We start from the raw sequence: 14,800 nt of genomic DNA, 5'->3' as shown, positions 1-14,800 counted from the left end.
TTCTAAAGTACAAAAATAAATAACTTACTTGTTAAAGATATATGAAAACCAATAAACAAGAAACCAAATAAGAACTAGTAGAATATTGTGAGGTATAGTATCCAGTTTCCAGGCTTGCATCATCTGTTGGATGTTCTGAAGAAAGCTTCTTTACACTTGTTTCTGAGATGGTAGCATTAAAAACTCTGGACCTTCCTCTTTGAGCAACAGAAACACCACTCCTAAATCCATACTCCCCTCTCAGTCAGATTCAAAGACATGTAACTCCTTTCCAGAGGCTCTGAAAAACTTTGTGCATTCTATGTAATGATGTGTGCACAGGTGATGCTGTTCTTAGCGGCCTCAGCCCCACTTCTTGCTCTTCTGTAGACACATCTAAAGAGATGAGAGTCAAAGTAAGCCAGAGATTTTCAGGAGCATTTTACTAGAATGTTATAGGAAAAAACATAGTTATTGATGGCTGGGAACTAGATCACTACACAACGCAAGTAGGATCATTTCTGAAAATTAACCAATGATTTTTTTTTTGTTTCATCTTCTTCATAGTACCTCCAAAATTTGACCCTGTATATGTGTACTCATGCATACATGTGTGTGGTCATGTCTGTGTGTGTCTATGTCTATATCCTGGTGTATAAGTTCATGTGTGTTCAAAAGCCATTGTGAGTATTTGCTACTGTTTGAGGAGGTCAGTTAAGTCCCTCCCTGAAACTTCTTGCAATATGTTTTGACACACTCTTACCTGGAATGTGGACTGTCAATTAGATTAGACTGTCTGCACGGAGAGCATGAGGGATCTGCTTCCTTCTCAGTGAAATTCAGATTATTGGCACACTGAAGAGCCATGCCGGGGTTTAACTTGGTTTTTGTAAATCTAAGCTCAGTTCTTCATACTTTATTATCAACCATTTTCTATAGAAAGTTCCTCCTTTGCCATAGACATGGTGTCAGATTGGGCTTCAGGGTAGGTTTCATGGCTAGATTCTCATCTCCTTATATTTTTCATGAACCTATCTATTCTAGTCCACAGAACTAATGTTCATTGCTCCTAAGTTTAAAATCCTTGGTTGCAGCTCTGTATAGTAAACAGAAATAAGTGGAGTCATAATGTAATTTTTTTTGGTGGACTCAAGAGAAGTTAAAAATTAAGGAAAAAATTATTTGTGTGTGAGTGTGTGTGTGTGTGTTAGTTTGGATTTCCATTCCTGTGAAGAGACACCCTGACTAAGGCAAATCTTGCAAAGAAAAATATTTAATTTTGGCTGGCTTACAATTTTCGACATTATTTAGATAATATATAGTTCAATATATTACCATCATTACAGGAAGCAGAATTCTATATCTTGATCAACAGACAGCAGAGAGGCCGTGTCTAACATTAGGTCTACCTTGAGACTGCCTTCACAGTCACACTCTCCATCCAACATGACTACACCTATTCCGATAAGGTCACACTTCCTAGCAGCACCATTCCCTATGGGCCTATGGGGGCCATTACATTCAAATAACCACAATATATATGTATGCACATTTATTTCCTATATATAAATGCACACACACACACACACAAACACACACATTTTGATATGTGCTAGCATCTAAATATAGGGTCTGCAGGTTGAAGGAGACACAGAATTATTGTGAGCAAAGAACCCATAGCTGATAAAGCCTTGGTGTTATTGAGCTAACTGCCGTATTTGGAAGGCATATCTATTATGTCTTAGGGGCTGCAATGGGTATATTTCTAGGAACTGAATTGGAACTTATTGCCTAAGGGTATAAAGCTTTTGTTTTCAGAAGGAATGGGCAAGTTACTTATGTAACTCAGTTTCTCTGCATCATGGTACTTAGACTAATGCATTCCCACGGAGTGTCCCACAGACTCAAGAACCAAGCTGTGAAGAAGTTTCATTTACCCCTTAAACTCTTTCCAATAGTCAAACAATTCAGAGAGAGGTCACAAACTAATGACTGTGTTCCTCTATAGTAATGCATTACTAAGGTCCACTTTGACATACAGAGTATTGGAGAGTCATGGCCTGGCAGTCCTGAACACTGAATGTCTCATGTGTTTGAGATAGTTACCCATGGGCTGAGGGTAACTGATGATGAGGTTGACTGACTGTAAGTGTGATCAGAGTTCCATTTTCACACATGGATGATCCAATGGCATTTTGTGTGTTCTTTCAGAGGATTCTGAAGTGTACTTGGCATGCGTTCATTTCCTGAGATGAATGGTCACTATGTGACACATACTAACCTTTTGGGGCAGTTGTGAGTTGTCCAACTTGGAAGCTGTCATCTATCTGTGTCATGCACAAGAACACCACAAAAAATAAATGTCCTTTGGACAAGGAAAGGGAGCTCCTTTCTCAGCATGCTGCAAGGATCCTGGAGTGTCAATCTTGAACATTTTCAGGGATGTTATTAGGAATATCTACATGGAATGAGAGACATGGATAAGCCCTCTGTTTTATGAAAAGGCAAGCAGGAGTATTTTCAACAGTCAGCACCTTAGTAGATGCAACTCCTAGGTCAAGCCAGAAACCTGACACCTAGATGTCACTGGATCAGTAAGCAAGAGGTCTCCAGGATGCAATGGGGAGGACATAAGCTGAAATACCCAGCAAAGGGGAGATAGAACCTGCAGAGACCATCTCCATGGGCATGATCCCCAGTTGAGGGATGGAGCCACCCACCCATTTCAAACGTTTTATCCCAGAATTGTTCCTATATAAAGGAAATGCAGAGACAAAAGATGGAGCAGAGACTGAATGAAATGCCTTCAAGAAAATGTCATACCTAGGGATCCATCCCACCTACAGACACCAAACCCAGACTCTTGCTGGTACCAAGAAGTGCTTGCTGACAGAGGTATGATATAGCTGTGCCCTGAGAGGCTCTGCCAAAACCTGACCTATACAGATGCAGAACCTCACAGCTAACCCTCAGACTGAACCCAGGGACCCCAATGGAAGAGATAGGAGAAGGACTGGAGGAGCTGAAGGAGATTGTAATTCCCATCAGAAAAACAATATCAACTAATGAGACCACCCAGAGCTCCCAGGAACTAAACCCCAACCAAAGAGTACATATGGGGGGAACCATGGCTCCAGTTACATATGTAGCAGAAGATTGCTTTATCTGGCACCAATGGCATGAGGGGCCCTTGGTCATGTGGAGGCTAGAAACCCCAGGGTTAAGGGGATATTAGAGAAGTGAGGTGAGAATGGGGACTGGGGGCGGGATAATATCCTCATAGAGGCAAAGGAGAGATGGTATGGGACAAGCAGTTTGTGGAGGGGAAACTAGGAAGGTGGACAACATTGAAATACAAAGGTAGAAGAGATGGCTCAGTGATTAAGAGCACTGGCTACTCTTCCAGAGGTCCTGAGTTAAATTCCCAGCAACCACATGGTGGCTCACAAACATCTCTATATTAGGATCTGATACCCTCTTCTGGTGTGTTTGAAGATAACTACAGAGTACTCATATAAATAAAATAAATAAATCTTTAAAACTAAAAAAAGAAATATAAATAAATAAAATAATCAATTAAACAACAGAAAATATTTACACAATGGAGTATTCCTAAGCAGTTTAAAAGAAGAATGACATCATGAAATTTTCAGGCAAATGAATACACTTAGAAAAAAATCATCTTGAGTGGCATAACCAAAACCAAAAAGATACATATGATATTTATTCATGTATATGCATATATTAGCCATAAAGGAAATGATAACCAAGCTGCAATCTTTGGACCCTGAGAGGTTAGATTAAGCAGACACCTAGAAAGGGAACATATGGATCTTCATGGGAGGGGGAAATAAAATAGTTTTTACATGTAAAGCAGGGACAGGTGGGGATGGGAGCAGATGAGGATAGGAGTTCTGGGAGGGGGGCGGTTATGAGAATGACTGGTGAAGTTGGGGTGGAAAGAGAGAGTGCCAAACCCTGGGAAAGAAGATTGGAATTTGGAGATATTTGTTGTGGAAATGAGGTGCAGTGAAATCTTTCTGGAATTTATAAAAGTGATCCTAATGAGGACTCTTAGAAATTGGGACTGTGAAGACTCAACTGGCCATCTCTGGTAAGCGGGCATAGCTTCTAGTATTGGGACTCCATTGCATTCAATTGAGTTACTGGCTAGATGATCCCATGGAAATTTTCAAACAACCCAGGCTGCTGCCAAGAAAAAAAGGTATCTAAGGGGAGCTCCACCTTCTCTGAGGAGAGGGCAATGGGATAGGAGGACGAGGAATAAGTAAGGCTCTGACTGGGAGCAGAGGAAAGAGGGGGGCTGTTATAGAAGTGTAAAGTGAATAAAATAAACTATTGAAAGAAATTAAAAAGAACAGTGACTAGATATACCCAAATGCTCAAGCCAATTTGTTTTTCTCTCAGCCATCTGTCAAAGTGTTCTGAATGCCAATTCAAAGATGATTTTGGAATTCTACTGAAATATTTCAAGCTTTTTGTTTGTAAATATTATCTAAACAAAGTTGCAGAGAGATGGTCCAACAGGATGCCCTCAATTTCACTGTCTTCATGTAAGTGAGCCTGTGATTTTGGGTCCATGGCCACTGCTCTTCTCAGGAAAACAAATCTAGAGCCACAAAAGGGATGCACATTCACATGGAAAGTCTGTGGTAAGATATATTCTTTATTTGCTCAGGCAGATTTCATGGCCAAAATGCAAAGTATCTAAGGTGGGGAGTGAATCAGGTTTATCTACCCACTGGGTGGCTTTCACAAAGAGATCCACCTATAGAGTCACCTGATATCATTAGCAATTTGGAGTGGTTATGTGTAGCTGGACAGTAGAACAGAAACATTTCATTGTCTACCACAGCATCTCCTTCTGATGTTGTGTGCAAGTCTCTGAGCTCCTCTAGAGCTCAGGCATGATATGATAGTCATTCATGGAAAGTGTAGGTGAAAGATGCTCACCTCAGGCAGCATCACGAATGCTGTGTGTGCACAACCTCATGTCGGGAATTATCTGGGTACATGTTTCAAGATGTTGCCAGGCATCTACAAGAGAAGGATTATTTTCCAATGAAGCTGCCAGAAAGATTCTTTCACCAGCTCAAGTCCTGTTGCCTTTCAGACAAGAGCAGGTTTATTTTAGGTGGAATTCAGTACCTTGTGAAACAGGTATTCATTTTCTCCTTAAGTGATCTACCTGAGGATGAACTCAATGGGTCTCTTGAGGAATTTCTGTCTGAAGGGATTCTCTAGCCTGGATCCCTGCTGCTGTTCTGTCCCAGGAACAGGCTCTAGGAGTCAGGAGGAGAAGCAGTTTCCCAACCACCTGTCTGGGTTGGACACTGTGCATTCTGTACACCACCTTGTTTAACACTTGCCTAGATGAGTCAGAATGCATAGATGGTGAAAATGATCCTCCACCACAGAACTTGTCTAACAGAGCCTGCAGATTTGACAGATGAAAGCAGGGTCAGTGAGAGATCTGGACTCTAGTGTAGACCCTAAGACTACAAGGGAATACAGTGTTTGTGATCATATCTGAGTCATATATTTGAAACAGTGTGCCAGACAATCATGCTCTGTCCAAGAGAGCAAGTTACTGAGCATATATGCGACTCAGATTTCTTCTCTGGGAGATGAATATTACTGGCCAATATTTGGGTCAAGTGTGGCTAGCTTCTGGTACAAAAGCTAGTGTTGACTGCACCTCTCCGGGTGTCTCCATCAGGCAGGCTATGTGGAAAGTAAGGTGCTGAGTCTGTGAGTGTGGCCCCATTAAGCTGACTTCTCTTTTCTTGGGTAATAGGGTTAAGGAAGCAACATGATCCCTCCAGTGGCTGTAACACAAAATGTCCCCAATATATTTTTACTGGCCTCTTGGGCATCAATTCTGCACTGTGAAATTCACATACTTGGAGTCAACTGCACATGGTGTAGCCGAACAATCACTTGTCCTGTATCTCCTGAGATTCCTTGATATGGCTACATTACTCAAGTCTCCTTTTCCTTGGTCCTGCTTTAAGTGAAGTGTGTGAGGAATCAAGAGCACCTTAGTGGACACTAACTAAGAAGCAGATCAGTTATGGGCCAAGGAAAAATGACTAATACATCTTGGTTGGCTTCTTCAGCTACTTTGATGGATCTCTCATAATCTAGACTCTGAAATTTAATACAAATGCAGTGACGGCACCCAGTGGCAGAAAAAATGTCAGGACATAGTTGTAAGTGAAGATCCTGAGCCTCTTTACTTTAAACCCTTCTTACTTGAATAATTTCAGACAGAGAATCACTTACACTAAGTTATTCCAGGTTCCCTCTTTATCCATTCCTTAATGGGACTCTCTCTCTCTCTCTCTCTCTCTCTCTCTCTCTCTCCACTCCCCTTCTCCCCCCTCTCCTTCTCCTCTCCCATTCATTTTTTATACTCTATAAATAGTCAATGACCCTTTCTGAAAGAGTGTGAAAGGCTTTCCTAGGCAGAATCAGGATTCCTGACCAGTAGACCAGTGTGAAGTTAGGCAAAATTTCAAGAGCTTATCTTCTACAATCACTGTTCTAGGCTAAGTAAGCCCTATGAACCCTCCAAAGTGTGGCAGCATATAGGTATTCTGTGTATAGTTGTGCCCATTTCCCTCCAGATTGTAGGTACTCTCCTGTTAGGAGACAGATATGGTTCTGAGAAAACTCTGCACACTGAGGCTCCTTAGCACACAGATTAAACTGAGCCAGAATGCATGGACTATGACTTCTGTAATGGGAGGGATACAGGACTAAAGGCAGGCTGCAAACACAACAGCAGGGAGGGGACCTAGAGGAAGGAGGGTATGGAGCTGTTCTGTCCTCATGTAGGAAATCTGATGAGAATGAGAGAAACGAGTATTGCTGTGGTATTTCTCTACAGGCTTGGCCACAAAATTGACACATTCCTGGGTAGATTGCACATGTTATTGGCTCAAAGTGCCATCTGAAAGGATGCTGTGAGAGGCCAGGCCTGGGCCATGTTTCCTTATTAACTGTGGTTCCCTGTGGAGCAACCCAGGGTAGATGGTTTACCTCCTCCTGTGATTTATAGAGCCTCTATTCTGGATAAACATGCACACTGTACTCTGGATTTCCTGCAGGACTCTTCCTTCATTCTGCTCTCTCAGTCCACAGCAGGCAATCCCGTGTTTCACAATATATAAAGCTTATCCCTTCAAAGAAGTAGGATATGTGAAATGGACCTTGTAAGGCAGTAGTTTTCTGCCCTGTTAATTCCTCAAAACTTACTACAGTTCCTGCTGCTTCCACAAACTCTGCTTCTCATCCTCTGCTGTCCATCTTGAGCTCAACTACTTCATTTTACACAGAAGCAAGAAATTCTGGGGTACAGGCAACTTGAAATCCGATTTTTAAAATTTCATATCCATCCATGGCAAACATTTAATGTGTCTGTTTCAATGGAATAAGACAATATCAAAAAGAAAACTTCATGAAAAACTTATATGAAGCAGATACAGGGAATCAAACACATGCCCAGCCTCAATTTTGAAATTTTGACATTTTCAGAAACAGATCAAGATGAATGGCCTATGTGTTACAAGCCTTTCCCCAAAGACACAAATGGGTTGTTTTCACTCGTGTATAAGTTTGATGGTTAGGAGCCTGAACATCAATGACAAAGCTGTAAGGACATGGAATAGGACAGTGGTGTCCTTGAGATGTTCAACAACATTTAGTGATGCAGACAGTTCACCTCTCACATTACAGACACTCCAGAGTGTGCTGCACAGTCCTTTGGGTGTTTCAGAGCCAGATTCTTGCATCCCTGGCTTACCCAGCGAGGATGAACAAGTTTCTGCGATTTAAATATCAATGGAAAGTAGTTTGATAAGCAGAAAAGCACTGTGGGACCCATGAAAGCCAGGCTAGAGAATGGATATCAGCAGATGGTTAGACCATATCTGGGTGTTGGATCAAGAGAACAGGATGCTCTTGTTTACCTTGGTGACCATGAAGTGAAAACTGCCTTCAACAATATAATACAGGCACCAGTTGTCTCAGTGACCCACCCTAGTCCTCATGTGTGACATCTTGGCTCAGATGAAAAAAACTCCATCAATCAGACTGGCTAGCCACTTTAGATTGTCCTGGGTTTTCATGTTGAGGTCACATGACTTGTGCCTGGAATGCAGGTGAGGAATCCACTGAAAGCAGGCAACGTTATAGAGTCACACTCTGTGGCTTATTTTCAAGGGTGTGTCACGTAGAGCAAACTGATATCTCTCCACAGAAGTATTCTAGATGAAATTCCCACCTTAAGCTACCCATTCCCATGAGAACATAGACTTTTTTTCTGAAGATTAGATTTGAGGTTTGCTCCCAGTTCATAATCCACCATGGATGAATTGGAGGGCAGTGCCTCCAATTCAATTCTCTCCATGCCAAATGATAAAAGCACAAAACTGACATGATTCTATATTGAAAAATTAGAAGATTTTATTATTGCTGCTGTCCCGTATTTAAATTAGGCAAGTACCTGTGTACAATCCTAGCACGCAGGATACAGTGGTGTGGGGGAATCTCTGTGAGTTTTAGAGCCACCTATTTTACATAAAGATTTCCAGAACAGAAAAAGAAAGCTATATAGTATGTTCCTGTCTCAAAAAATATAAAAGTTCAGGACAGGAAATTTTCCTATCTCATTTAGAGAATGCAACAGGACCCCCATTCAACAGGAACCCCATTCTTTCAACAGCTCTAGCTTCATTGATGTGCAAAAGAAACACAAGATGACCCTGTCTGAAGCCACAGAAGTCAAAATTGCTTTTGCTCACTATGGTATGGAAAGAGCTTTTTGTTTTGGCTACACAGGACTCACCAGATGATCTGGTTTCTAGAAAGTATTAACAGCCAAGATTCCAGTCATATTGCTGGGAAGAATACTGGGCCAATGCTGTCGATATGCCCAAGTGCTCCATTAAAAACCCAGGGACAGGTGGTCAGAATGGAAGCTGGCTGCCAAGTACAAAGGAGCAAATACTTCTTGCCTTACCACATTTCTGCCAGCTTTCATTTTCCAATTGTTGTCAGTACACAATCAACACTTTCCCTCTGTGTATGGGATACTAGCCTAAACTACTTTATGGGTTCCTTTTTTCCACTATGCTAAGACCAGGTATCAGAGACTCATGTTCTACAACAAATAGATACTTAGTATATTCAGCCTTACTTTCAAGTGCATGGTTCCCACAGATTAGGCCTCAGATTCTCTGTGGAGCTCAGTTGCCATGTCAACCCAGTGATCTGCTTCTTACCTGGAATGTGTCCTGGAAAACACCTCACAAAACACATCACTAGGACTCCATACTCCACCAGTGGATAACATTTCCAACACCATGATCACCAATGGTTTTTTTCTAAGCCTGAATTCTTGGTTGGCAATAGATACAATGAAGTACCATGGCTGCTGTCCTCCTAGAGACAATACCTGGCATCAGGCCTGGCAAGGTCTACTTAATTTTCTATAGTGGAACAGAACAATATTATAATAGATGAAAGAGGCTGTGAGGACAAAGACACAGGTACAATATGAATCAAATGATGGATATGCCACACCTTCCATTTGTTGCCCAGAACAAGAGAGTGTATTTAATGAGGCATTCTCGCACTTTTCTACCTTGACAGTAACCATCAGAGCAGGGCCTCTACACATGGCTTGCCCAGTCCTGTCTACTCATACTGTCTGCAGGGCACATTTGTTCCAGGTCTTCCTTGTTCAAGACCCCTGCCTCAGTCCACACATTTATCCATTTCTCCTTAATTATTGACAGCAAGTATCTCAGCACACACTTGATTTCTCTCTCTACAGGGCCACTCATTTCCTCCTTTCTCTATCCCTTCCTCTTACCTCCATTTGTAATCAAGTGATTAAAGTGGAGCAAAGCCTGAGACCTATAGACATGTCTGTTGTTTCCAGGAGTAACTGTTTTAGATGCTGTGAAAGCCTTTTCCCACCAACCTGACAAAACTGGGGATCTTAAACTTTTATTGCACCAATGCTGCATGTGACTACTCAGGGAAGTCCAGCAAGCAGTGCAGGTGTTCCAGTAGCTGAACCACTCTACACATGGTAGCTGAGGCTCTTTATTTGGAGGAAGAATGCTATGACCTGTAGCCCTTATATCTTTTTACACATCACCTTGGATTTCTGCCTTGCAACCCTCTCTTTGCACAGCACAATACACTTCTCCTCAAAAGGAGCAGAAGAAATCATGAAGGACCTCTGTTACAGACACTGAACATAGACTTGATCAGTATTGAGGAGAATGGACTCAACTGACCAATAGGGCTGCCTCTTTTTCTCCCCTCATGATAGCTCAGCAGCAGAGAACAGGATGATGATGTTTCAAGAGAGCATCCTGTTTATATGCCTTGACCCATGCAAGGAACTATCAGTGCAGGCCCTTTTCTTCTTGTTGCTGGCCATGCTAATCTACCTCCATGCTGTACTCCACGGGAAGTTGTGAGTGCTCTTGATTGCCCAGACTTCTACCTAAGCCAACACAAGCATCTCTTTCATGCTGATTTAAGGACAGAATCTATTCCTCACTCTACACCCCTCTCATTTCTCTTTACCCACTCCATCCCATTTGCCAATTGTTCCCATGACCCCCTTTCACCTGTCTCCCTCCTTCCAGGGGACTTACATGTTTCTTGAAGTTCTTCTCAAAAGACAGTCAAGAAATAAGATGGAGGGGATAAAGTGACCAAGATGATGAGGCTCCTTATGTCAGAAGACACGTCATTTCTGGTTGTGAAGGCATCTGTTTTAGATGCTGTGGGCACTAGTGCTACAGCACACTCAAAGCTGAGGAAGAAGAGCCTCATCAGGTAGATGTTCCTCATGCCCACCTTTCTGTCCAGCAAGCAGTGATGGGACTGGAGTAAGATGAAGGAGATGCACACTGACAGTTCAGATCACAGGGTGAGAGAGACACAGAAGCCTGATGCCCTGTGTTGAAGGAACACAGCACCATGGAGTTCTGTCCTGGCTTTCTGCTGTGGTGTCTCTCTTCAATAAGGCTGAAATGCTCCTAGTCCATTTCGGTTTCCCCACTTCAAAGCAAAAAAAGAAATAAGAAAGTACATCTATTAGTGACCTTGACAGAGACAGGACTTATTCAGCACTGACCTGACCTGATCTGCCAAAGCTCTCACCCTCCTTTCTCCTCTGTGAAATTTACCCCTTTATCCAAACTGTACTTGGTCTCTTCCAACCCACTCTGCCCCGTTCTATACTATCAGCTTGTGACTCAACTCTCCAGATATTTAAATGAAGGCAAAGCTGTGGAATTTTGCCATATAATATGCTAGACACTTTACGATCTTGCCCTATGAGAGGGTCCATCTTGTCATTTGCAATGGATATTAAATAGCATATCCTAACCACACTGAAATTATAAACCTGGGCAACCAATCCAGCTTGTTTCCTAAGGGACTTCACTATCCTATCTTTTCTTTGATGCACCTAACACAGGAATTTGGGCTCACCGTGGGGAGGGCAGACAGCAGCAGCAGCAGCAGCAGCACAGTGCTTTCAGAGCACGGGAAATTCGCCTCCATACTGTGGGTGACCTAGATCTAGAAGCTGTGGGGCCAGCGTGGGCTGATACTGGAGAGACTGGCTCACCAAGCATGCTGTCCTTGGAATCTCTGTTGACTACAATATCCCCGGTAGCACTGTTAGTGACATCAGCTGTCAGAGCATCACTTTCTGGCACTGGGTCATCTGAATAGGGCATCCTCTCTGTGCAGGAATTTTTGGTGAGTATGGGGGAATTTCTGCAACTCTTGCTTCTTCTTTCAACACTCTCATCCTGAAAGTGACTCTTCCTAGCTTCTATACAGGTTGAAAAGGTAGGTTCACTGGCTCTCCTCTTCAAGTGGGGAATGGGGATAAGGGCACATGAAGGGCTGCTATTTGCCCAGGGCTTCTCGACCTGCTGATGGCTGTCCCCATAGCTCAGTTGGTATTTTAAAATATTAAATGTTGCCATTACTTCATCTTTGAGTCGCCTATGTGTTAAGGATGACACAATCTCTTCACAGGTATAGCCAATGGTGCACATTGTGTTCACGATCCTGGGAAGGATATCTTTTGTGGCAACCAGCCCATGGTCTTGAATGTGGCCCAGCCACGGTCGTTCCACAAGCTGATGTATTGTCATCCTGTACCAGATAGGGACCATGAGTAACCGTGCAATGATGATGTGACACGGATATGACAAGTGATAAGGAATGGGACACATTGTAGTAGTGATGATCTTGTGCATATCCTCAATGGTGGCTTCTACATATGGAAAGTGCCCTGTGACCAGAACATAGAGGACGATGCCCAAGCTCCACATGTCAACTGCCAGCCCATCATAGGGTTTCCTTGCCAAGATCTCTGGGGCCCAATAGAATACAGAGCCACAGGTATCCTCCAACATCTGCCCTTCTGTGGTTTTAATTGCCATGCCAAAGTCACAAAGCTTTGCATTTCCTGCTGCATCGACCAGAATGTTTTCCAATTTAATATCTCGATGTGCAATGTGTCTTTGGTGGAGGAAGTGAACTGCTGACACGACCTGCTGGAAAATAGGTCTAGCCTCCTCCTCTTTCAGACAGCCCAGTGCCCTGAGGCACTTCTCAAGGTCCTCTCCTGCCACATACTCCATGATCACATAAGTTGTTGGCAGTGTGTCAATCATGTGAAAAAATCGAACAATGTTCCTGTGCTCTAAAGATTGAAGTAGTTCCACCTCCGAAGTGATGTCAGCCACACTGTTGATGTTTTTCTCAAGGACCTTGACAGCCACCCGTATACGTGTGGGAAGGTGGCAGGCAAGCTTTACCTCCCCAAATGAACCACAACCCAGAGATGTCAACATCCTGAAATCCTTTTCCAGGATGTTCTCTTCCATGTGTCTGGCCATGATGTTTCGCTGAAGTTCAACCACCTACTCTCATATAGAACGAGGGACATACGAGGCTAGAAATAAAAATTAATGCAATTTTAGAAAGAATTCTCTATCATGAAATCTGAGATCTCCCAAACAACCCAATGATGATCCTCAAGGACATATAAATACCAGAAGATCCCAACCACAAACAAGTAGAGGAGGAATTCTAGTAAAGGTCAGAGATGATTTCAGTGAAAGGGGCATGCAAAGGGAAATACTGAGAGCACAGCAATAATGGGCTAGCTGTTTTCAAGACAACCATGGAAACTGTTCACCTAAGGGATCAAGTGAGACCTGATACCGTTTATAGAACAGAAAACAATAAACTGATGTTCTACACATACTCTACTATGACTACAATCCAGATGATCTTTCAGAAATGCTTCAATTTTTATGCTTACGGAAATTAGAAAACATGCAAGGAGGCTTTAGACATGTGTAAATTTTGAAATAAGATGAAATAAACATGTAAATACAAGAATCATGAACAACAAGTATGGGGTAGCAAAAGAAATGTAATTCCCATCAAAGCAAAGCCCACTCATGGATCCCCTAAATGTATAGATTGTTGGAGAAAAATGTATACCAGCCTTACAGAAATTAATTCATGAAAGAGAAAACAAAAGACTACATCCAAACTCATCCCTGTTAATATTACCCTCATCCTACAACCAAATAATCACAATGGACAGAGATAGCATAAGTTTCCTTCCTTGGTGAATATATATATGAAAATTCTTCATTAGAAAAAAATTGTTCTTGCTTGATACTTCACATCCATTTTAGGAATAGACTACACAGTCCTTCATTTACAATCAAAATGGCCTCATCCAGAATGAAAGGACAATATGTAAAAAAGAAAATGAACAATAGTATAGCCTATAAGGGGTCTCTGGAGAAGACTACATACCAAGTGCTATGCCCAGTGAACCCTTGAGGGATGAGGAAAGTCACTGCTAGTAGACATAGTTTGACTTGAAAGAACACAGTTCCACTAGCAGAAATGGGTTACATTTTTGTCTCTTGTGGGCAAGGAGGAAGGAGCCTGAGCTTTTAAAAAAGTCATACTATCAGTACAAACACATGGTGGGCAGAAGGAAATGTTCAGGCATGCCTTGGGGTCTCTCAGAGACAGAACAACCAATCAAAGAGAGAATATGGGCTGGACCTGGGTGTCTGCCACTCCCAGTACACACATGTAACAAAGGTACAGCTTGGTCTTCATGTGTGTTCCCAACACCTGGAGCAGAATTGGGAGAAGATATATATGAGGGGGTATTGAGATATATGAGGGGGTATTGAGATATATATGAGGGGGTATTGGGAGGAAAAGTAGGCAGATTGGGATGTAAAGTAAATGAATAAAATGAAATGGCTTATGTGTAGCATTCTTAAGTGCAATATAAATTTACTGCAGTGTATTAAACTTATTTTGTAATTATTATTATTACAAACTCAGCAAATACTATACCATAATAATTTATAATCATAAAAAAGTAAATTTATAGTTTCCAATATAAATTAGTATACATCACAATATAAATAATTATCATAAACATTATATCATATAACACATAATATATTAAGAATACTAATACATATCATGTTTACCATACATATTGAGGGTAAATAAGCTAGCCAGGAGTCTAGCATAGTAGTCCTCTGAGAGGCTCCACCTAACAGCTGACTCAGACAGATGTAGACATCCATAGCCAAACTATGGATGGAGCTTGGGGACTCTTATGGAAGAAGAGGGGAAAGGAACTCCAAGTAAGTACCAACAGAATCAAGTAACCTGAACCCTTGGGGCTCTCATAGTCTGA

General features: G+C 42.0%; 1 protein-coding gene and 1 long non-coding RNA gene across 2 annotated transcripts; both read right to left on the bottom strand.

Annotated features, from left to right (window-relative positions):
- Window positions 1-244: 244 nt before the first annotated feature.
- On the bottom strand, window positions 245-7,416 carry LOC110289043 (uncharacterized). The gene is made up of 4 exons (XR_002377320.2): window positions 7,261-7,416; window positions 4,954-5,037; window positions 2,261-2,437; window positions 245-375 (listed from the first exon to the last, which is right to left on the bottom strand). It is a non-coding gene; the product is annotated as an uncharacterized LOC110289043 (long non-coding RNA).
- Window positions 7,417-10,685: 3,269 nt separating this feature from the next.
- Window positions 10,686-12,968, bottom strand: LOC110288828 (putative sperm motility kinase W). Its single transcript, XM_085832690.1, has 2 exons — window positions 11,524-12,968; window positions 10,686-11,088 (listed from the first exon to the last, which is right to left on the bottom strand). Exons 1-2 carry the CDS (start codon window positions 12,948-12,950, stop codon window positions 11,067-11,069), a joined length of 1,449 nt encoding a protein of 482 aa, XP_085688816.1. The 5' UTR covers window positions 12,951-12,968; the 3' UTR covers window positions 10,686-11,066.
- Between the last annotated feature and the right edge of the window lie 1,832 nt (window positions 12,969-14,800).

The sequence above is a fragment of the Mus caroli genome, unplaced genomic scaffold (genome assembly GCF_978045245.1).
Source record: "Mus caroli unplaced genomic scaffold, Mus_caroli_1 scaffold_18, whole genome shotgun sequence".
Classification (NCBI taxonomy): domain Eukaryota; kingdom Metazoa; phylum Chordata; class Mammalia; order Rodentia; family Muridae; genus Mus; species Mus caroli.
Note: the sequence above shows the minus strand (reverse complement) of the source record. Positions and strands in the feature narration are given on the sequence as shown.